Raw genomic sequence first — 22,336 nt, 5'->3', positions numbered from 1 at the left:
GGTAGTCTAAACTATGTAGCAGACTACTATAGAGGAATAACTCAAGACCGCCAATTACTCGAAAGACGATTGAAGAAGAATCCTCTAGATTAGAACGATTAGTTCACTCAAACAATGAGAAAGATTAAACAAAGGGTAAAAACCCTTCCCTGCCTCAATATCCCTCATCTAGGATCCCCAAAGATTGTAGAAATTGATGCTAGTGAAATAAGATATGCAGGAATCCTAAAGCAAAGGAGAGATGGGAAAGATGAGATAATTCGGTTCACTTTAGGAACCTGGAATGATACCCAGAGAAAATACTCTACTGTCAAAAAAGAAATGCTTAGCATAGTTCTTTGCATCACTAAATTTCAAAGTGATTTGATAAACCAGCATTTTACTCTTCAAATTGATTGTAAATCAGCCAAAGAGATTTTGGAAAAAGATGTGAAAAACCTGGTTTCAAAACAAATTTTTGCTAGATGGCAAGTTATTTTATCGGTTTTCGACTTTGATATTAAATATATTAAAGGATCTGAAAATGCTTTGCCAGATTTCTTGACCAGGGAATTCTCGCAAGGTTATCTAATTAAAGATAACCGACAGAGAACTTCGTCTTACTCTAAGTCCTAATTCCAGGCGCCCTAAAAGGACTAATGAGTCCATCCAAGATCTAATTTTGAGATTGGAGTAAGCTTAAGGACTAATCAGTCCCCATTAATGTCTTCCTTAATTAGGGAACCATCTCCCACGATGGAAGAAGCTAATTCAGCCAATACATGTCTAATTCATCAGATTTCGTGACAACTATCTTACGAGAAGAAGCCACTGCCATTTCTACTCATGTTAACCCAGAAGGAGCTCTTCAACACCTTGTCCTTTCCATCCTAGATGGGCACCATTTCACTGTCTACGATCAAAATAAGGATCAGAAATATTATGAAGAAATTCTTCTCCAACAGGATCTGCCCGAATTCAATATTATTTTAGGGATTCGAATAAAACTGAACTAGCTTATTCCAAGCTAGTAATAGTCAAATTTATCTCTCTATCAACCTGGGGTAATGCAAGCAAGTCAAAATTCATCACCAAGCCTATTGATAGAAGACCCAAAATATTCAACTACTGGGATTATCAAGACGCTTGGTATAGAGTCTTCTTGTTGCAAAATTCTATTTTCAGACATTCATGGTTCATTCGTTTCTCCGAAGATTTCTAAGGCCCGTACCCTGACTGGGCATATGTTTGGTGGACTTCTTGGGGAGCTTCCGATGATATCTTCTCTTACCAAGAGCTCATGGACAAATATAGAGCCTTTGGTAAAGGAAGAGCTTATCTGGAATATGGGCATGTAAAACAATTTAAGTTTTTCAAGACATTTCGACTCCCCTAGTTTCTAAAATGGAGTTAGCACTTAGATATCTCTTGGATGCCCCCAGCCATTGAAAAAAAAATTGAAATAAAATGGTGGAATAAATTTGATCTTGTAGATGTCCTCAAGCCTACCGTAGAAGAAGATGACATTTTCCAGTCTATCTTTGAATCCTACATGGACAAGGTTCGAAGGAAGTTCCTAGACTTGGACCCACTAGAGCTCGAAGAAATGTCCTTACGAATGGTTGAAAAGATGAAAGAGAAAAGTAAAAGAATCTCGAAAGACCTCGATATGGAAAGTGTCTGTTATCTCAGCCCACACCATGGACGAGACATTGTTTGAAGATTCCATCTCATCCGAAACAATAAAAGAATCGACAACTGTTCCTAATAAGACAAGAAGGTGATAATGAAGCATCTCAATAATTAAGATGCGCAACAAGAAAAGACAAAAGGCATCTCAATTATAGACGCCATAACGATAAGGTCGAATAAAGGAGTCTCACTTTGGAAAGCTCGACCACCATTATATAAACCACTCTCCTCTCAAAGCAAGGGTGTGCAAGACTTTGGGTGCTAAACTTGTAAAATTTAAGATAGAAATTCTTGAGAGCATTTTAGTCCTGTTTGAGTGTTATTTTAGAGTGCTTTGTGAGAAAGTTTGTAATCTTTGTGAGAGTATCTACTGTTGTATCTATGTGTGTTGTGTGTTCATTAAGAATGAACAATATCTACTGTTGTATAACGGTGAATAGATATAATAATAATAATAATAATAATAATAATAATAATAATAATAATAATAATAATAATAATAATAATAATAATAAGTCATATAAATAATTATTAATTAATGCTCAATTCATTAAAAATAATTATGAAATTAACTATTTTAATTAGTCATATAAATAATTAATAATAATTATTTTAAAATTAATTAATTAATATTAGTATTTTTATTGATTTCATTTTTTATAAATTATGTTATATTCATTTTATTAATTGTTAATTAGTTTGTATTAACATTTACCAACAGGATTCGTATAACCAACCCCAAAAAATATATAGTTGGTATTCGGGTCGGTGATCCAGCTCCAATAGATGGAATCATTTTACAAATTTGATCTGATCATCATTAAGACACTTCCAGTTGATTCAGTTAATGCTAATATGATATTCAAATATGATGAATCACAATCATGGTTTTTAAAATCGATTCGGAGACCAAACTGGTCAGGGGCCGATTATTGGGTCGAATGGTCAGTCCATTCTGACAGAATATAAAAAAAATAAAAAAATAAAAAATGGTCAAAACCGTTCAAACGATTCAAACAGTTAAAATCAATGATTTTGGAAAAAATCCAGTTTGGAGGAAAAGAGAACCAGTCACCTGACTGATTCCAAGTTTTTCCGGTCTAATCGTCCAGTCTAATCCGGTTTTGAAAACCATGATCACAGTCATTTCAAAATTCAAATCCGAATATTAATTGGATCCAACTTACGTGATCTAAGATCTAACTTGTAACCACACCCCTTTTCATTCATTTATGTACTCTGATGATGAAGATGAAGGGCTAGAAGCTTGGCTAGTACACCATAGTTATCATCTATAGAAGGATGCCCGAAAATGTAACTTAGTGAGGTAAACGTCAGCATTAATCAGATGTCTCTCCCCAAATCCCAATCCCCATATCAAGCCACGCGACTCATGACACCGACATCGCCATTCTTCTTTTTCTCCCTCTTTCCTTGGAGTCTCTCTGTTTGATCTGCCCATTTCTTTCCTCTCTTCCTCTCTTCCTGATTGTGTCTCGCGATCGATCAAAAGCAGCTGAGTTACTGTTTTCCTCCAGATTGTGTCTCGCAATCGATCAAAGTTGAGGAGTTTCACCGTAAAGAAAAAAACAAACAGGTTCTTCCTCTTCCTTTCTCCTTTATTTGATTCTCAATTTCCCTGTTTATTTGACTTTGATTCTATAGAAGATAAATTTCTGCATCTGAGGTAGAGAGAGAGAGAGTTTCAACTTGAGGATCCATGAATCAAACAGTTGAACCTTAAAATTAAGATGAGGTGATCAGATAAAGCACAGGGGAATGAGAATAAAGTCTTGAAGATAAGTCATGCATCGCCATCGGTGATAGTCAAAATCAAAATCCTTATCCCACTCTTTGGGCTGGGGGAGGGGGGATGGAGCTTTGCAAGTAGAGTCTATATCATCAACTAAAGCACACAAGATTCTTAGGGCTCGGCCAAAGAACCCACTTAATGGAACACTTGCTTTCAAGTGGGCCGTGGGCCCCCATTGAGATAGCACCGAACAATTAATACCCATACAAATGAAATATTTTATGCATATTGATATTATTCCCACCTTAAGTCCTTAACCACATAGAGACGGGGCCATAGGAGGACGGATCATAGTGAGTTCAGGGGTGGGGGCCATGAGTCATCAATGACCATCATTCAGTTCAGTGGGTTTATCGTTTAATAGGTACATCTACACAATCATTTTGCCTACCCATCGGATTAATATGGACTCAAGGTGGATCTGGGCTGGGCTGTAATTGGCCCAACCCATTTTGTAGCATGTTCCTTCAAGAATTCCCTATATATTACTGCAGTCTCTGGGAGATGGGTTCCTACATTTACATCTGAGCATGTAATGGAAACATCTTTTGTATTTGTCCTGAAGAGATATTTTCAATGAGGTAAAGTTTGAGAGTGCTTAAAAATAAATGTTTATTTTTGGCCAGGACCATAAGCATTTATTGGCATTTGGGAAATAAATCCAAATAAATGCTTATTCAAAAAACCCAAAATTTCAACTTATTCTGGACCTCCTATCAACAAAATACCTTCCAACACCCTATCAACATCATTTTGGAGTTGGCCTTCATAAAATATGTTCTTACACAGTCTAACAATAATTGCAGCCGTGGATTAGAAACATTTTTCACCTTTCATGAATAAAAAATATAAATAAGTATTGTGAGGACTGAATCCACCTTTTATTGGCAGGAGATCCAATTCGTTTCCGATGCACGGTTGGGATGTATTGTGGGGTGCGTCACCGAGCCAGCCCAGAGTCTCCAGAGTCCGGACAAACTTGCATCATGATACTAAAAACTCAGGCTTGGGCCTGTTTTCCGTGAGTAATTGTCACTTTGTCAGCACCAAACTGACCTGAAGCCCATTGCAGCTTGGTCCATTAAAAAGCCATTGTGTAATGTAAGTGGGTCTCAGTCCCAGCCTATTTGTCATGTTGCTTGCTGCTTGGGGCATCAGCATAACTACCATTCAAGTTGAGAGGTATATCCGTTGTGGTTTCAGATGTTGAAAATTCTTCCGGGAATCTCAAGCTTAACCCTTTTCCTCCTCCTTTAAAAAGGAAACAACAGAATACAAAACAAAGAAGCATACCAAGATCATCACAAACTCTCCTTTCTTCTTCCCTCTGATTCTCCTCTCACTTCGTGATTTTTTTTTTTATCAATTACAGCTTTAGTGGTCTTGTCAAAACAAGCTCAATAAAGGGAAAACAAAAACGAAAAGAGGGAAGTTGGAGATCAGTTCGTTCTTCTAGCTTTGATGGCAGGACCCCAATCCCATACAGAATGTGCGAATGGCAGTGCTAACACATCGATTTTGGCATCGGAAGGGGTTGAATTCCTTTTATCTGCTGAAGGAAAGGTAAGCCCGTATTCCCAACCTTCGTTTTAAGCTTAAATCCTCGTTGAATCGTTTAAGCTATCCCTTATTTCTGTCCTTTTTCTTTAAATTTCTGGACTCTGTTCTTCCATGTTTAGTGAATTGGGTTTCTTATACTTGTAGTAAGCCTATCTTCAGGTTGTTTTGGTTTTTGGTATATTTCTTCATTTACAAATGGTCTTCTCTGTTTCTCTCTCAACAAGTTTCAGCCAAAACCCCTGCCATACGACCAAACTAATATCTTTTCTCAGGAAGTATTTTATCCCAAGAAAAGAAAGACAAATTGAAGTTTTAAAAGGCTGATATCAGTGAACCAAGAAAGCTCAAATAAATAGAGAGCCATGGAAGAAAAGCTTAAGAAAAAGAAACAGCATAAATAAGTCATTTTGATATTTTTTTTCGGACTAGTTTTTTTTTTTTTTTTTTTTTTTCTATGTTAAGAGAAGAACCCAGAGGTTCGTTCATTTGATGGAAGGTCTGGATCTGACAAATCTCAAGTTTCTCTTTTGTAATTGAGATAGAAATTGAAACTGTTACATATAAAATTTTTCCTTCATTCTGCTGCCATGAAACAATTTCAGTCCAGTCACCTCTGCCATGCAGAAAATATCAAATGAATGGTGTTTTCTGTTAGGACAGCTCTGACCCTCGCAGGCAGAGCTGACCTATGCATGAATTTGATATGAGCCTGTAAGACATCTTCTGTCTCAAACCAATCTATATCCAACAGACATTTTCCGACCAGTTGAGTAAATGAAATGGTGTATGTTTCCAACTCTCAACAGTATAAACGGAAGATGGCAGTACTCTATAATAGAAACCTGATCTGGTAGACAAATTATTAACTTTGGTGTAAGATATAAAGGCATTAATGCATCACTCCTTCAATACATTTTCCCTACTCCTTACTACGTTAATTGAATATATACAGAAATTTAATGTTCTTCACTCTGAAATCAGGTACCCTTGTCATCGCTTGAACAGAAGAAAATCTATCTTGTCTTCTCAGCCAATTGGTGTAGACCATGTAGAAATTTCATTCCACAATTGGTGCAACTCTACAACACTCTTAGAAAGACAAATGTAAAGCTAGAGATCATCTTTGTTTCCTTTGATCGGGATGAGAATGGCTTTAGAGAACACTTCAAGTGCATGCCATGGTTGGCACTCCCATTTGATGTGAGCTTACGAAGACGGTTGTGTGATCGTTACCATATCGATCGTATTCCCTCACTTATTCCATTGTGCATGGAGGGTAAGCTGGTTGAAGAAGATGCTGTAGAGCTGATTGAAGATTATGGGATTGATGCATTTCCCTTCAGTAAGGAAAGAAGAGAAGAATTGAAGGCTATGGACAATGTGAAGCGCCAAGGAGGGAAGCTGGAGGACCTATTGGTGCTTGGAGAACGAGATTTTGTAGTCTCTGGGAGTGGTGAAAAGGTGAGTACTACTCTGGTACTGCCACCATTCCTATTGTTATTTTAGTTCTTTAAGCGGATTTGTCAAATTTTCTATTGTTTTGCAGATTCCAGTTTCCAGTTTGGTAGGTAAAGCAATTGGGCTCTATTTTGGGGCACACTGGTGCCCCCCATGTCGTGCCTTCACTGCACAACTCACTGAGGCTTACAATGAACTCAATACAACCCAAAATAAAAACCTTGAAATAATTTTCATCTCAACAGATAGAGACCAAGAGGAATTTGATCTCAATATTCGTACTATGCCATGGCTAGCGATCCCTTATGGTGACAGGACCCGCCAAGACCTCTGTCGTATATTTGACATCAAGGGAATCCCAGCTCTGGTCCTCCTAGGTCCAGATGGGAAGATCCTCAACACAAATGGGAGGGCCTTGATTTCCTCTTATGGTGCAAAGGCATTTCCATTCACTCAGACAAGGATAGATGAGATTGAAGCTGCATTGCGAAAGGAAGGGGATGCATTGCCCAAGCAAGTGAAGGACTCGAAACACGAACATATACTTAAGTTGGATATGGCCAAAGCATATGTGTGTAACTCCTGCAAGGGGCAAGGGAGATTCTGGGTGTTTTCTTGCGACAAATGTGACTACGACCTGCATCCAACATGTGTAGAAGAGGCACATTAGAATAATGGAGGGGTCTGCAAAGTTTGTAAGACAGAATCACTTAGTATAAATGGACTCCTTTATGCTAGTAAATGACAGAATATTTGACAGATTATAACCCTTCTTTGAATATATTTAGAGACAGATACACATATAGATCCTTAATCTCCATTAGACTATAAAATCAAATTACTAGATGCGCTTGATTGTTGGTTGTACCTTGTTCAGTGTTGAGTATTTGATTATGAGAACCAAATTGATTATCTGCACTTCTAGATTGCTGTGATTATTCTATCAGCTCAGTTGAAAAGCACAATTTTTTAGGCACCGGAAAGGTTTGTTCTTTGCCCTGCTTTGCCTTGAACAAACTTATTTTATTCTGATTGTATGTCTTGGCACAACCGTTGGGTTACTCCATTGCAACCTAGGGTTCAAATCTTGGAAACAGTATCTCTATATGTGCAGGGGTAAGGCTGCGTACATCTGTCCCTCCCCAGACTCCGCATTAGTGGGTGCCTTGTGCATTGGGCTGCCCTTTGTATGTCTTTAAGCTTGAACTGTGACTTGGTAGCTATCTTAGGACCTCAATTAGGGATCTATAATTTACTAAGCTACAGGATCTCCATTCCTGATTAGAGTCTTAGGGTGTTCTACAATATAAAAAAAGAAAAAAAGAAAAACAAAGAAAAATAAAATCATGTTCTTGAAATCTGTTTTTGTTTTCAAAGTGGAAAACAAGTTGGTTTTGTTTTGAAAAACAATACATGTTTCTGGAACCAACAAAATACCGGTTTTCAAAACAAGGGAAAATTCCTGATCAGTACTCTAAACTTTAGGGGTTGTGTCAAGTCAGTCCCTGAACTTCAAAATGCGTCTATGCAGTACCCTGAACTTTCGGAATGTGTCTAATAGGTCCTTGCTATTAATGGTCCATCAGTTAATTTTGGAAATGCCAAAAATACATGTCAGATGTCATCTAATTTTCTTTATATGCCACTTCCACATAAATCAATCCAAATACAAGTAAATGAAGTCAAATCTATCAGAAGGTTTGTTTATAGTTAATGAAATCAAAACTATCCATTAGAAGGTTTGTTTACATTTAATGAAGTCAAATCTATCAGAAGGTTTGCTTATAGTTAATGAAATCAAAACTATCCATTAGAAGTTTTTTTACAGTTAATGAAGTCAAATCAAAACTATCCATCCATTGTGATGCAACATTAACAATCAACAAAACCTTTCCCTTGTAAATGCTAAGATTGACATCATTTCCCCTTGCATCCTAGCTAAGATAGGAAGGTTGCAGCAACTATTCAAGATGGACTTCAGAATATATAGGAAATTTTCATCAACTACATAAAATTTTACAAAAATTAAAGAATATACAGGAAACTATAGCAATGGAAGTTTCAGCTGTTCCAGAACTTGGTCAGTTCCCGACACTGTCGTTGGTTCGTTCAAATATGTTCCTGGCACTGTCGTAAATTCTTGGCATCGTTGTAGTAATGGACTCATGGTGCAGCTCTTCAATCTCAAGGTAGAAGACAATGGGCATTGTCTTCTTTAAAGGGTAGTTTTGGTATTTTAATAGTATTAAGTGACACATGTCATCATGTGATACAAATAACTGACGGACTGTTAACGGCAGGGACCTATTAGACACATTTTGAAAGTTTGAGAGTATTGCATAGGCACGTTTTGAAATTTGGGGACTGGCTTGACACAACCCTTAAAGTTTAGGGTACTGATAAGGAATTTTCCCTCAAAATAAAAACAAATTTTTTAGTATAGAAATTATATGATTTGTAGAACATGTTGTTGAATAGTCAGATGAGATCATACATAATTTTGAAACCAGATTCAATTCAAGAGCATGTTTTTGGTTTTAGTTTTGAAAAAAAAAAATGTACACAACAAAGAACATGTTTCTTGTGTTTTTGTTTCAAGAAACAATATGTTTTCAAACAAGATTGCTTTCATTTGTTTTTGAAACTGGCAATAACAAATACAATTCATGTTGTAGAACACCCCCTTAGTGAGCATGGCTACAAATTCTGGTTCTTCCAATGCACTCAGATAATACCATGACAATAATGAAATTTCCCAAGAAGAGCAATCTTCGACCCTACAATTTATGGTTTGTGACAAAGATCCTTCTTAACTCATAAGTTTTATTTACTTAATTAATTATTTTGTGGTGGTGGTTGGTTTTTTATTTAATCCACACCTCATATTTTTTTTTGTATATTTTTCCTTTTCTTGTATAGCCTTCAACTTACATGGATATAGTCCTTGATGATAGATTTGTCATCATCATCATCATCATCATCATCATCATCATCATCATCATCATCATCTAAGCCTTGTTTTATATAGGGTATATGAATCATGTTTTGCCATTTTGTTCTTTTCTGCCCACCCTCTTCCAAAAGGATGTGGGAACTAGGGGTGAATTCAATCCGATCTGAGCTGAGCTGAATACTTAGCTATTTGAGCTCGAGCTTGATTCAAACTAGAGATTTGAGCTCAATCTCAGCTCAGTTCAAAGTTCACAAGTTCGAGCTCGATTATAAGCCAAGTTATTTTTTCCAAAAAATAAAAATATACATATAAATAATGTTTTTATTTTACATACAAAAAAAAAGAATTATAAAAATTATTTACCATTATACATAAAAAATAAAAATATTATATAAAATATTATTATATAATAAAAATTATTTATTATATATGTTTATATGTATATGTATGCATGTATACATATGCATATACATATACATGCATATATATCAGGCTCGAGCTTGGCTCGAAGCTCGGTAAACTGAGCCGAGCTTTTCACGAGCCGAACTCGAATAGCTCGTGAGAAGCTCAGCTCGTGACCACCCCTAATGAGAACCCTTGCCTATTTAACATTATAACTAGGCATTGTGATGTGTCACTTTTGGGGATTGCCCTAGCAAATATCCTTTGCCCATTAAGAGCTTGTCTTACACTGCCAATCCCAAACCCGAACAATGGAGGAGGGTTATGTCAAGTTGGTAGCCCGCACTAAAATTTTTGCCAAACTCTCATGGTAAAAAATGTATATATTCAAAAGAAAATGGGAGAGAATCGTGCCAATTCTCAAAACACCAACCCCTTTATACTTGTCGTTTAAAGGTTGACATATTTCAAGTTGGAAAATTACCGCATAAATGGCTGGCCATAAGCTTATATTTCTTAAAGGCCAGAACTAACAGAATCATTTCTTGCTGGTTTTGATTCTGAGGATCTGATGCAGTTCTTTGGTATCCAATTCTCATATTCTTTTTGGCAGTGAAACCAAACATTAATTTACATATTTTTAATGTTTAGTTGAAGAATCAAATTATTTCATTTGAAGATCACCTTTACAGACCTAACAGTTAAATAAGTTGAGCAAGGCAAAAGACTTTCAGAATAATTATAGCTTCGAAATTATGATATTCTTTGTATTCTCCCAAGTTGTCATTTCCCATAAATTCAAGCCTACAGAAATTGTGCAGATCTCAAGCCTATATAGATTGTATCCAAGAGAGCTAAAAATTGACCCACAAATGTTCTATTATCTTGTAGTTTCTATACCGTTTTTTGGCATCCTGTTCTTGTATTTTGTATGATCTTCTGTTGTAGACCTAGGGGTGGGAGATGCAGGTAGGGGTGTCGATTGGACTGGGTTTGGTCCAATCCGATCCAGTCCAATATGAGTCTATTACAAATGGACCAGGTCCAATCTAATTCAATGAATAATTTGGATCGGTCTAATTTAATGTTTGGATTGTCTAATTTGTTCAAATTCATTTTAATTTAGATTGGTTTCAACTCAAATCTGGTCCATTAACACCTGTATTATATTCTTATCCTATGTCAATAGATTGGATATTGACTTAATTCAACTAAATTCAATATAAATTTATTATGGACGGATCGGGTCCAGTCCAATCTAATAAATATTTTGAACCAGATTGGTCTAATTCACTGTCTTTTTGGTCTGTCCAATCCATCCAAATTGATTTTGGACTGAACGGGTCCAATCCAAAATCGGTCCATTGACACCCTTAGATGCAGGTGCCAGAAATATTAGGAAATTACAATATGAGGCTTAAGGTGTACAAGGTAGACCAACAGATGGTTTAAAGATGCGACATGTTATTTAGAGGGGTTAGGATTTTTTTCATTGGTTGGTTGTTTTATTTTTTATATTTTATATTTTATTTTTGTTTTGGTTTGTGCTATTTCAGGTTGCATAGTAATGCTTGAGAAAAAGAGGATAAGGTAATGGCACAAGTAGCCTTGAATGGGAAGTAGTCCATCCCCCAATCCTCATCCCCTTCATGCCCGTTCTGAACTCCAGCTATCGCTACTTTAGAGATTATAGAGAGAAGAGGTGAAGACCTATTTTCTTTTTTTTTTGTCTTTTTTTCTCTTAAAACCTATTTAACCTATTGTTTCTTTTTCTGCATGCTGCCCTTCTCACTCCTTGGTTTTTGTCACATTTCAGTGACAGATAATTACCTTGAGCTCGCGTGGTGAAGAACACTAGTGCATGAGAGAAGGGCTATCATGTGCGTAGGTGAACGTGGCTGGGCAGGCGTGCTTGAACTCTGTATAGGTGGACGCTTTGCACGTCTCCAGACTATTGTAATGGTTCCTACAATACAGTTTGTTCGTTCCAAATGCCAAATGCCTTACACCCGCTCTTGCACACCACCACAGGTCCGTGACCAGAAGAAGGACAGCTCAACTACAAGCTCTAAATAATGGATATCGAGGTGCTGGCCAAATGGGTCAAGCTAATATTCCCAAATATTCTCAAGATCCTTTGTAAGGAATCGGTGGTCCAATGACTAGGTTAAAGACAAAGAGGACGAAAGAGGCTTTACAAGGCTTAATCATGGAAGTGCATGACAAAGAGGCTGTTCTAGAAGATTCTAAGACTGTTCTAGAAGTTTCCAAAGCTTCACCAAGGATAATCACCTATCTTTATGTGCAAGACGATGTGCAAGGCTTACATCTTGAAGAACAAAGCTTGAAATCCATGACATAAGACCAAGGCGCATGGATTCCTATCTGTATTGATGGGCTTGTTTTGTCTTGTTTTGTTTTACTTTGACTTTTCTATGCTTAATTGTCATTAGTTGTAGTCTTTTAGAAGGATTCCTATATCAAGGCAGATTTGTTTTCCTAAATTAAAGAAACCCTCATTAGTTATGTATTTTCCTTATAAGATATTGATGTGTACATGCCTATATAAAGGCTACAACTATGTAAAACAAGATATGATCAATAACATAGAGGTATTTTTGACAAGCTTAGCTTTACCTTCTTGTGTTCTTGGTAGAATACAATATCTTGACTAATCAAGAGAGTGATCAACCTTTGTGGAGTCTTCAAGATTGGATTCTTCAAGGACTTAGTTTCCTTAAGGTTCTAATATGATCAACTACAACTTATTTTCTAGCTTCTGGGTGCGCATAACAAATTGATTCAAGAATTCCTACAATAGGTCGTCTAGTGGGTTCTTATCATTTGGTATCAAAGCCTTGGTTCTAGAAACATGTTACTTATCCTTTGCTTATCATTGTTTTGTGTTTTTCTTTGATCTTTGTGCGTTTTTTGTGTTGTCTTTGAATAGTTTCTTTGAATTTTTCCATTTGGCTTCTTTGTGTTTTTGAATAGAATCAATTCTGTTTTGTGTGTTTAGTTTGACAAAAACTAAATATGGATTGTATGAGCGGTTAGTAATGCCTTTTGGTTTAACTAATGCACCTAGTACATTCATGAGGTTAATGAATCATCTCTTGCGTGCTTTCATAGGGAAATTTGTGATAGTTTACTTTGATGATATTTTAGTTTATAGCAAAAATTTGGATGAACATGTGAAATACTTGCATGTTGTTTTTAGTGTGCTAAGAGATCACCAATTGTATGCTAATCTTAAGAAGTGCACGTTTTGCATGAAATCTGTTGTGTTTCTTAGATTTGTTGTTAGTTAGCAAGGTATTAGTGTTGATGAAGAGAAGGTAAAGGCAATAAGGGACTGACCTATACCTAAGAATGCAAACGAGGTAAGAAGTTTTCATGGTTTAGCAAGTTTTTATCGAATGTTTGTTAAGGATTTTAGTTCTATTGCTGCACCTTTGAATGAATTTGTTAAAAAGAATGTTGTTTTTAAGTGGGATGAAGTGCATGATTGAGCTTTCGAAACTTTAAAAGATAAGCTAACTAATGCACCTTTGTTGTGTTTGCCTAACTTTAATAAAGCTTTTGAGGTAGAATGTGATGCATCTGGAATTGGAATAGGGGTTGTTTTGATGCAAGATTCCAAACCAATAGCTTATTTTAGTGAAAAGCTAAGTGGGGTAGCCTTGAATTGTCCTACTTATGACAAGGAACTTTATGCGTTAGTGAGGACTCTTCAAACATGGCAACAATACTTGTAGCCAAGGAAATTCATCATTCATTTTGATCATGAGAGCTTAAAGTTCTTGAACTCCCAAGGTAAGCTTAATAAAAGGTATGCTAAGTGGATGGAGTTCATAGAAATGTTTCCTTATGTGATTAAGTACAAACATGGAAAGGAAAATGTTGTTGTTGATGCATTATCTAGGAGGTACGCATTACTTACATCTTTACAAATTAAGTTACTTAGTTTTGAATTTTTTAAGGACTTGTATTCTAATGATTCTGATTTCGGCCAAGTATAGAATGCATGTTATAAGTGTGCGTTTAGTGATTATTATAAGCATGAAGGATTTCTGTTTAAGAAAGATAAATTGTGTGTGTCTATTTGTTCTATTCATGAGTTACTTGTTAGAGAACCTCATGGAGGCGGCTTTATGGGGCACTTTGGTGTACAAACGACTTTAGATATATTGCGTGAGGATTTTTATTGGACTAATATGAAGCATGATGTACAATCTGTTTGTGATAAGTGCATTATGTGTAGGCAAGCAAAATCTAAAGTTAAAACTGCATGGCTTGTATACCCCTTTGCCAGTGCCTAACCAACCTTGGATTGATGTTTTTATGGATTTTGTTTTAGGGTTACCAAGGACTCAAGGTGGTAAGGACAAAATATTTGTTATTGATTGGTTTAGTAAAATGGCTCATTTCATTGCCTGTTCTAAAACCAATGATGCAACACATATTGCTGACTTGTTCTTTAAAGAAGTTGTTCATTTGCATGGTTTGCCTAAGACACTTGTTAGTGATAGAGATGTTAAGTTCTTAAGTCATTTTTGGTGCACTTTATGGAATAAATTAGTAACTAAACTCTTATTTTCTACTGTTGCACACCCCCAATTGGATGGTCAAACTGAAGTAGTTAATAGGACACTCACTACTTTGTTGCGTGTTATCATTCAAAAGAACTTAAGGCAGTGGGAGAAGTGTTTGCCACATATTGAGTTTGCATATAACTGGTCTGTTCATTCTACTACTTTTTCACCTTTTGAAGTTGTTTACGACTTTAATCCTTTAACTCCTGTGGATATTTTACCTTTGCCTACTAATGAACATGATAATCTTGATGGTAAGAAAAATATAGTTTTTGTGAAGGATTTACATGCCAAGGTTCGGGCTAACATTGAAAGGAAGAATGAGCAATATGCTAAGCAAGCTAATAAGGGGCATTTGAATGTTGTTTTTGAACCTGGAGATTGAGTTTGGGTGCACATGCATAAGGAGAGGTTTCCTACACCAAGGAAATAAAAATTGTAACCTAGAGGAGATGGACCTTTTCAAGTCTTGGAAAGAATCAATGATAACGCCTATAAGCTAGATTTGCTAAGCAACTATGGTAATGTTAATGTGACTTTTAATGTTGCTGATTTATCTTTGTTTGATGTATGTGATTTGAGGAATGAGGGAATAATGGAGATCAAGGTGCTGACCAAATGACTCAAGCTAATATTCCCAAATATTCTCAAGATTCTTTGCAATGAATCAGTGATGCAATGACCAGGGCAAGGACAAAGAGGATGAAAGAGGCTTTACAAGGCTTAATCATGGAAGTGCATGACAAAGAGGTTGTTCTAGAAGATTCTAAGACTGTTATAGAAGTTTTCAAAGCTTCACCAAGGATAATCACCTATCTTTATGTGCAAGGCAATGTGCAAGGCTTAGATCTTGAAGAACAAAGCTTGAAATCCATGACATAAGACCAAGGCACATGGACATGATAAGAAAAGGCACAATCGGCATGCTAAGATGTATTGATGGGCTTGTTTTGTTTTACTTTGACTTTTCTATGCTTAGTTGTCATTAGTTGTAGTCTTTTAGAAGGATTCCTATATCAAGGCAATTTTGTTTTCTTAAAATAAAGGGATCCTCATTAGTTGCGTGTTTTCCTTATAAGATAATGATGTTCACATGCCTATATAAAGGCTACAACTATGTAAAACAAGATATGATCAATAACATAGAGGTATTTTCGACAAGCTTAGCTTTGCTTTCTTGTATTCTTGGTAGAATACAATATCTTGACTAATCAAAGGAGTGATCAACCTCTGTGGAGTCTTCAAGATTGGTAAGGACTTAGTTTCCTTAAGGTTCTAATATGATCAACTACAACTTGTTTTCTAGCTTCTGGGTGCGCATAACAAATTGATTCAAGAGTTCCTAGAGCAGTTCGTCTAGTGGGTTCTTATCATCTTGGGACAAGTTTCCAACGATTAGCCTTGCAACCCACCACTGGACAGACGCCCTTGCCTTTATGCGGGATCACCGTCATCGGCAGGTTAAACCCATCCACCAGGCTGACACTGTAGGACAACTGATCATTGTGGCCATGGTGGAGGCTAAACTACGCCAGGGTAGCGGGAGTGATCCCACCGGCGCCATTACACTCGAGGCGGCCATCGAAGTCTCCCGTAGCACAGGAGAAGCGGCCATTGGAGTAGGTACAACCGCTCCGAGCTTATAGGCGACCGACCAATGGTGAGCAGGGGCACGGAAGGACCTGTGGGTTAGGGTTTAGAGGGCAAAGCCACCGCTCGAGAACGACATCACCGACGTTTGGTTGGATGGCAGGCCAAATGGTGAAGGGACAGTTGTTGACCACTATCAGAATGAGGCCAGGACTCATAGCTTGGGTCAGTGTGGAATGATAGGGGAAGGGGAGGAGGATGAGAAAAAGAGCAAAGAGCATAAACGAAGACCAAAAAGCCGAAGCTGAAGATGACAGAGTCATCGTGTATGTGGATTGGGGGGTGTAGAAGGCAGAGGGGTATGGAAAGCAGAAGGTCCTATTCAAAGAAATAAAAAAAGGAAATACGTTATTGAAAGGCTTTGTCGAATCTTTAAGGGAAACCCAACAAAGAAGTTAAGTCAGGTTGAGAGTTCCACATGGTTCAGATCAATTCACCTTGCCTTCGTGAAAGATGGCGTAGTCGACACTTACAACAATGTTATCCACCTGGTTCAAATCATTCACCTGCAAGGAACGGAAAAAAGAGGAAATAGTGAAGAAGAAAGGGGAGGAGAGAAAGGGGAATGGGAAGAAGAGAGAGAGGGAGAGAGAGGGGGAGGATTTTGAAAGTTCACCACTGTTGCTATTCATTTATTGTGAGGTAGGGGAAGATGAACAGTATTTTTCTCATTACAAAGTAATATGAGGATTAAAAAATATTGCTACGTTGAATTTCAACGGAAAAGGGAAAATTAATGGAAGGGGTCTTTGTCTCGCGGTCATAGTATAAAAAGGCCTTTATGGCAAAACAAAGTACTAGGGAGTATTTGTCACAGACCCATACGGGGTCTTTGTAATTTATTCTTTTTTCAATGGTTGTTTTAAATGTTAGGCTTTATTTGGGAAGAATTCAAAACCCGGTTAGGGGAAATATGCAATTTTATCAATATTTCTTCATTGCAAATTTTGAATGTAAATGTACATCAAAATTTTGGAAACAAACCTGTATTGTCAGTTTTTATCCACGGAAATAGAACACTGATTTGCCTTGTTCATTGCTTCTTATCTTCGAGGAATACCATGATTGAGTATCATCAATAGCTACCTACCATAAACTATTGCCCAGCTACGTTCCAACGATGGAAATGGAAGCTTGATCTGCTTTCTCGAGCTCCGATGGACTTGAAATCAACATAGGGCATTGTCGGCTACTTTTAAATACCTCAGAACGTCAGGTATGTTATCTGTCCTCTCCATGGAGTTTAACTGGTGACGGAAAGGGAGAGATCTCATCATATTTCACACCATTTGGGAAAGGAGAACTCGCCGCATAAAATGGGCTTGGGAAACAATAGAAGCGCTAATTGTGCTTCTTTCACCACCATTATTTTCATACATAAACTGATATAGGTGGTCTTATAGCATATCTCTTTCTGGGTTTTGTTTGTTCTACTTTCTCTTTGGTTTTCAGAACGGGATCGAAAAACCGTTCTACTCCAGAACCATTGTTTCTCCTAAAACTGTTGATTTGGTCAGTAAACCATTGATCCGGCTGGTGGAACCATTTAACAATTTGACCGGTTTTTATTTTTTTGTCAGAACAGACTATCCATTTGGTTTGAATGGTCAGATCGTTTGACCCAAGAATCGAATTCCTGATCGGTTTTCTAGTTATTTTAAAAACCTTGGGAAAAACTCATTTCTACGGTTGCAAACAAATTTGAAGATCTCTACTGGTAATATATATATATATATATTTTTTTTTTTAATGATCCCAATCATTAGGGCTTGACAGAGGCCAAGTCTCACTTGTCACTATTGGTTAACAGTTCATACTTTCAAACGCTAGCAAATTTGCATCGTCACTTTTCTCTCTTCCAACCAAACAATTATTGGTGCAAATGGCCATTATAATCGGCCTAAATTTTGCATTTATCTGAACCGGATGTATTTATATTTACCCTCTGCATATTTGCATTCACCCTCTTCCCAAAAGGTGCCTTAATAGATTATAGATATTATTTCCAGCCCTATTTTTAATTTAAAAAAAATTTAAAAAAGGAAAATCTATGATACAAAAAAAAATGTAGTATGGAAAGAGTTTTGATCAATCAAAATTCACCCATAAATTTTAATAAATAACACCTGAATTACTACCACCTTTATTATTCTAGTTAATTGATCAGTTGTTTTCGGATATTATATCTTTTTCATATCATAGTCAAACCCAAAAGAATATGGGGCGAAAAGTTAAGTTGAAAGTAGCAAATACAAATGCAAGAACAAACGTACTGCCCAAAATAGGTTTTAATAGATAATAAGTAGGGAGGCTTTCTCCAATCTTGCAAACATAAATCCTGTTATTGTTGAGGAGGTTGCTGATTGGTGTTGTTTCGCCAATTAACATCAATTGTTGGAGCTGCAAACGCATTAGAGATGTTCAAATTATTCTGGAATTAAGACCATACGAGGCAAAATAAAGACATAAGGCCTAATATGTCTGCAATTAAATTTTATTTAGACCAAGGTTCAAATTACAGACACAATGCATCTTTCTTTTTCATAACTTTTTAGTCGGATAATCTGCAGATAAGTGGTTACCTTTGATTAGTGGGGGCACACCTCACACCTGGGGCCTCACCTCTTAGGCCTTTTATTTTTTAGATAAAAACACCTTTTAGGCCTTTTTAAAACTACGAGAAATGACCTTATTTAAAAAGTCGAATTTTATTTGATTTCCTATTATTTTATTTGAATGGGGGCAATTGTAAAAAAAATAAAATAAATGTCTTTATATATATATATATATATATATACAACAGCTTCAAATCTTAGTGAGGGCAATTGCTCACACTAGCTTCTACATAGATCCCCCATTGAATTAGACCCAATTCCATTTAATCAATAAAGTGGGTCGGTGGAAAATCAATACATATCATATAGACCTATTCATGGGTCGGGCTTTGGGCCTCACTTTATATTGTGTTGGGCTTGGGTTTGGGTAAGGTCCATTCAAATTTTGACAAAAGCTAAGCCCGAACTGGCCCATGAACAGGTCTAATATCATATTATATGTATCAAGACATTATGATCATTTGAACTTTGATTTGGACTAGTGTAAATGTATGGGAAAAGTCAAATTTATTTTTGCTTAAAATTTTACTTTGTTTGTTTGTTTGTAGTATTTAGCAAAATAAAGGCTTAAAATAAAACTGGAAACAAATGTGAACTAGAATTTACACTCTTCAGAATTGTTTTCTTAGGTGGCGTTTGATTAATTTGAAGTTTGATGTATAAAATGTCAAAAAGCTATTATTAGGGTCTGGAATATGAAAAGAAGTATAAATGATTTCCTGATTTTTTAAGGTTCTAAAAGATAAGATCATTTGAATTGGAGCAATTCTCCAACATCTGAAACCATGAAGTTTACTATTTTACCCTTAGAAATGGATTGTTTGATAATATTATGAATTAAAAAAATAATATTAAATAAAATAGTATTCTATTAATAAACAAATATTATTATTTTTTGAAATAAATAATTATTTATTGTTTAATTAATAATATTTATTATTATTAACTAGTAATAAATAAAAATATTTTACTTATTATTAATACACATGTTATTAAATATTCTTATTACTATATAAATATTACTACTAAATATTATTATTTATTTAAATAAAGAAACAATTATACTCATTAATTAATAATAAATATTTATAAAAATATGGGTTTATTATTATTAGATCATATTAAACAAACTTTTACTATTATCATTATTAATAAACATATTATTATTAATAATATTATTAATTATTTATTTATTACTAATTTTTATTATTTATTCAAATAAAAATAATGTTATTTATTAGCTAATTCATTAATAATAAATATGGAATAATAATATTTATTACTATTATTATTAAATAGATGACAATAATGAGGGCATTAATGTAATTTTATCATGTATGAAATTCATCTTATTTTGGTAATAAAAGAAACCAAGTCCTTACCATTTCATATCTGAATTTGTGTTTCAAAACCTCTAATCAGACTTAAACCCAAACATTGGTGGGGTTTGAAAAGCAAAGTTCTCAAACATTGGACATCTAAAAAGTATTATTAAACACCACCTTAGTATGACATTTGAATTGCACCTTCCTTCATATGTGTCAATACAAATGAAATTGCATTGTAAACTAAATGAAGCCTAAGGAAGAAAAAAATGAGGCTACTTGATAACTTTAATGATGTAGATGGCATTGTTTTTTTCATATTTGAAGGCAACTCCTTAGGTAACCCCAGTTTGGCTAGTGTAGGGGGAATCTTTTTGTCAATTAGAGGTAGGACACATGCTTTTCAAAACTAGATCGGACCTGACGGTCGAACCGGAAAAATTGAGAATAGGTCAGTTGATCGTTTCGTTTTTCACCAAAACTAGATTTTTGCCAAAAAATGTTGATTTGGTCAACAAACTGATGACCCGAGCATTAAAACCATTCAAACTGTTCAACAGTTTTGACCATTTTTTATTTATTTTTATTTTTGTCAGAATGGGCCAACCGTTCAATTCGAACAATCAGATCGTTCGACTCAGGAATTGGACCCCTAACAGGTTCGTTATTTGGGTCGGTTTTAAAAACTTGGTAGGACATTTGGGCTTTTAGTGGGTTTACTAGGACTGCAAGTTCTACGAAGGTAGAGATCTTTGCCTTGTTCACTAGTCTTTGAATTTTTAATTTTCCTAGTTACGTTTGTTTGGCTCTTACCACCAATCTAAAGCCTCATCTAAGATGAAGTACTTAGATCCATGAGAGATTCATAGGTGTTATTAACAAACTAGGCAACCATTGATCTAAGGGGGCGTTCTTTTTTTGGATTTTGAGAGGGGGGAAGTTGGTCAATGGGATTTTGGTTCCCATTGATCTAAGGGGGCGTTCTTTTTATGGCTAAAATGATAATTGCCTTATTTACTTGGGAAATAAAAGAACATGGGTAAATGCACTTACTTTGATAACTTAGGTAATTGTGTTTACTTGGGTAAATAACTTACCAAAAAGAGAACGGGGCCTAAAGACAATTTTTGAAACTCCAAGAAAGATTTGAAATATTGAATTATCCAGCCTTGTTTGTAATCTATGCTACCAAAATGATCAAAGCTCTCCTCTATTAAAGGACTTAGAAGGGAAAAATGGTAATTTAAAAATTTTAAATTAATTCACAAGGTATATTTAAGTCCAATGGAGTCAGCCCACAAGGTATATTTAAGTATGTGTTTGGTAGAGCTTCCATTTATTAACTAAACGTTGTACCTGATTTGTCTTCAAAATAGAGAAAAGTAATAATATCAACGTTTATGACAAGTAGGCACCACGTCAGCAGAATAGTGAATAAATGCCTAACCATTGGGGGAAGCATTAAATTGAAACTTTCCCCAATAGTAGGCGTGCACATAAATTAAGACTAACTTTTGTGAGTATCTATGCATATCGATCACCATGATGGGCTAAATGTTGATTTGGCGATGATATGGCGACATTTTGATAAATGCCTATCATGAAACACCCATGGAACAAAACACACACTAAGTCTATTATAAAGCTTCAGGGTTCCTTTAAGTCGATTTCTAAAACCATAGGGGTATGCTGTCTTTAAAAATTTTAACTTAGTTCACAAGGTATACTTAAGTCTAGTGGAGTTAGACCACAAGGTATATTTACCTCTATTTTAAAACTTTAGGTTTTTAAAGAAGTCATTCTTTTGGTCTAAAGTTTGATGTATAAAAAGCGAAAACCTCTGAAAAATGTACTTTGAAAATTGACATTTTTTTTGCATTATTTGATATTTGAATTCAAAGAATGTTAAGCTAAACCTAGGCACTGAATGCTGAATATGGTTACTTTACAATTTTGCCCCTATAATTTATTATGAGAATGGATATTTATGTTAATTATAATTAACATTAGTAAATGTATATTACTTGTTATTTTAATAATAACATTAACATTAAAATAATAATAAAAAATAATAATAATAATAATTCTTAGTAATAAGAGAGTTTAAAATACCCATGGCTCTATTAGAATCCTTTAACAAAAGGCATTAAAATGCCCATGAAGTTACATTACCAAAATGATTATTATTTTCCAAATTTTTTGTTCTTATCAATTGATACCCTAAACGCTTCCAATCTCTTTTCCCAAATTGATATATTTTTCAAATTTGCCTTTCATATCAGTCTATCAAGGAT

At 35.4% G+C, this 22,336-nt stretch overlaps 1 protein-coding gene and 1 pseudogene across 4 annotated transcripts; one reads left to right on the top strand and one right to left on the bottom strand.

Moving 5' to 3' along the window:
- Positions 1–2,915: 2,915 nt before the first annotated feature.
- LOC148844308 (protein kinase C-like zinc finger protein) lies at positions 2,916–7,420 on the top strand. Of its 4 annotated transcripts, none has more exons than XM_088958625.1 (5): positions 2,916–3,268; positions 4,376–4,505; positions 4,857–5,047; positions 6,026–6,505; positions 6,591–7,420. In XM_088958625.1, the coding sequence occupies exons 3-5, from the start codon at positions 4,946–4,948 to the stop codon at positions 7,170–7,172; spliced, it is 1,164 nt and encodes a 387-aa protein (XP_088814751.1). In that variant the 5' UTR covers positions 2,916–3,268; positions 4,376–4,505; positions 4,857–4,945; the 3' UTR covers positions 7,173–7,420. The 4 variants fall into 4 exon arrangements, with proteins under 4 accessions (XP_088814751.1, XP_088814748.1, XP_088814750.1 ...); XM_088958622.1 differs by having other exon boundaries at positions 2,993–3,268; positions 4,376–4,666; XM_088958624.1 differs by having other exon boundaries at positions 2,999–3,268; positions 4,376–4,585.
- Positions 7,421–11,669: 4,249 nt separating this feature from the next.
- LOC148844307 (osmotin-like protein) lies at positions 11,670–16,365 on the bottom strand (annotated as a pseudogene).
- Between the last annotated feature and the right edge of the window lie 5,971 nt (positions 16,366–22,336).

The sequence above is a fragment of the Nelumbo lutea genome, chromosome 8 (genome assembly GCF_056320005.1).
Source record: "Nelumbo lutea isolate HS-2025 chromosome 8, American lotus-T2T, whole genome shotgun sequence".
NCBI classification, from domain to species: domain Eukaryota; kingdom Viridiplantae; phylum Streptophyta; class Magnoliopsida; order Proteales; family Nelumbonaceae; genus Nelumbo; species Nelumbo lutea.
Note: the sequence above shows the minus strand (reverse complement) of the source record. Positions and strands in the feature narration are given on the sequence as shown.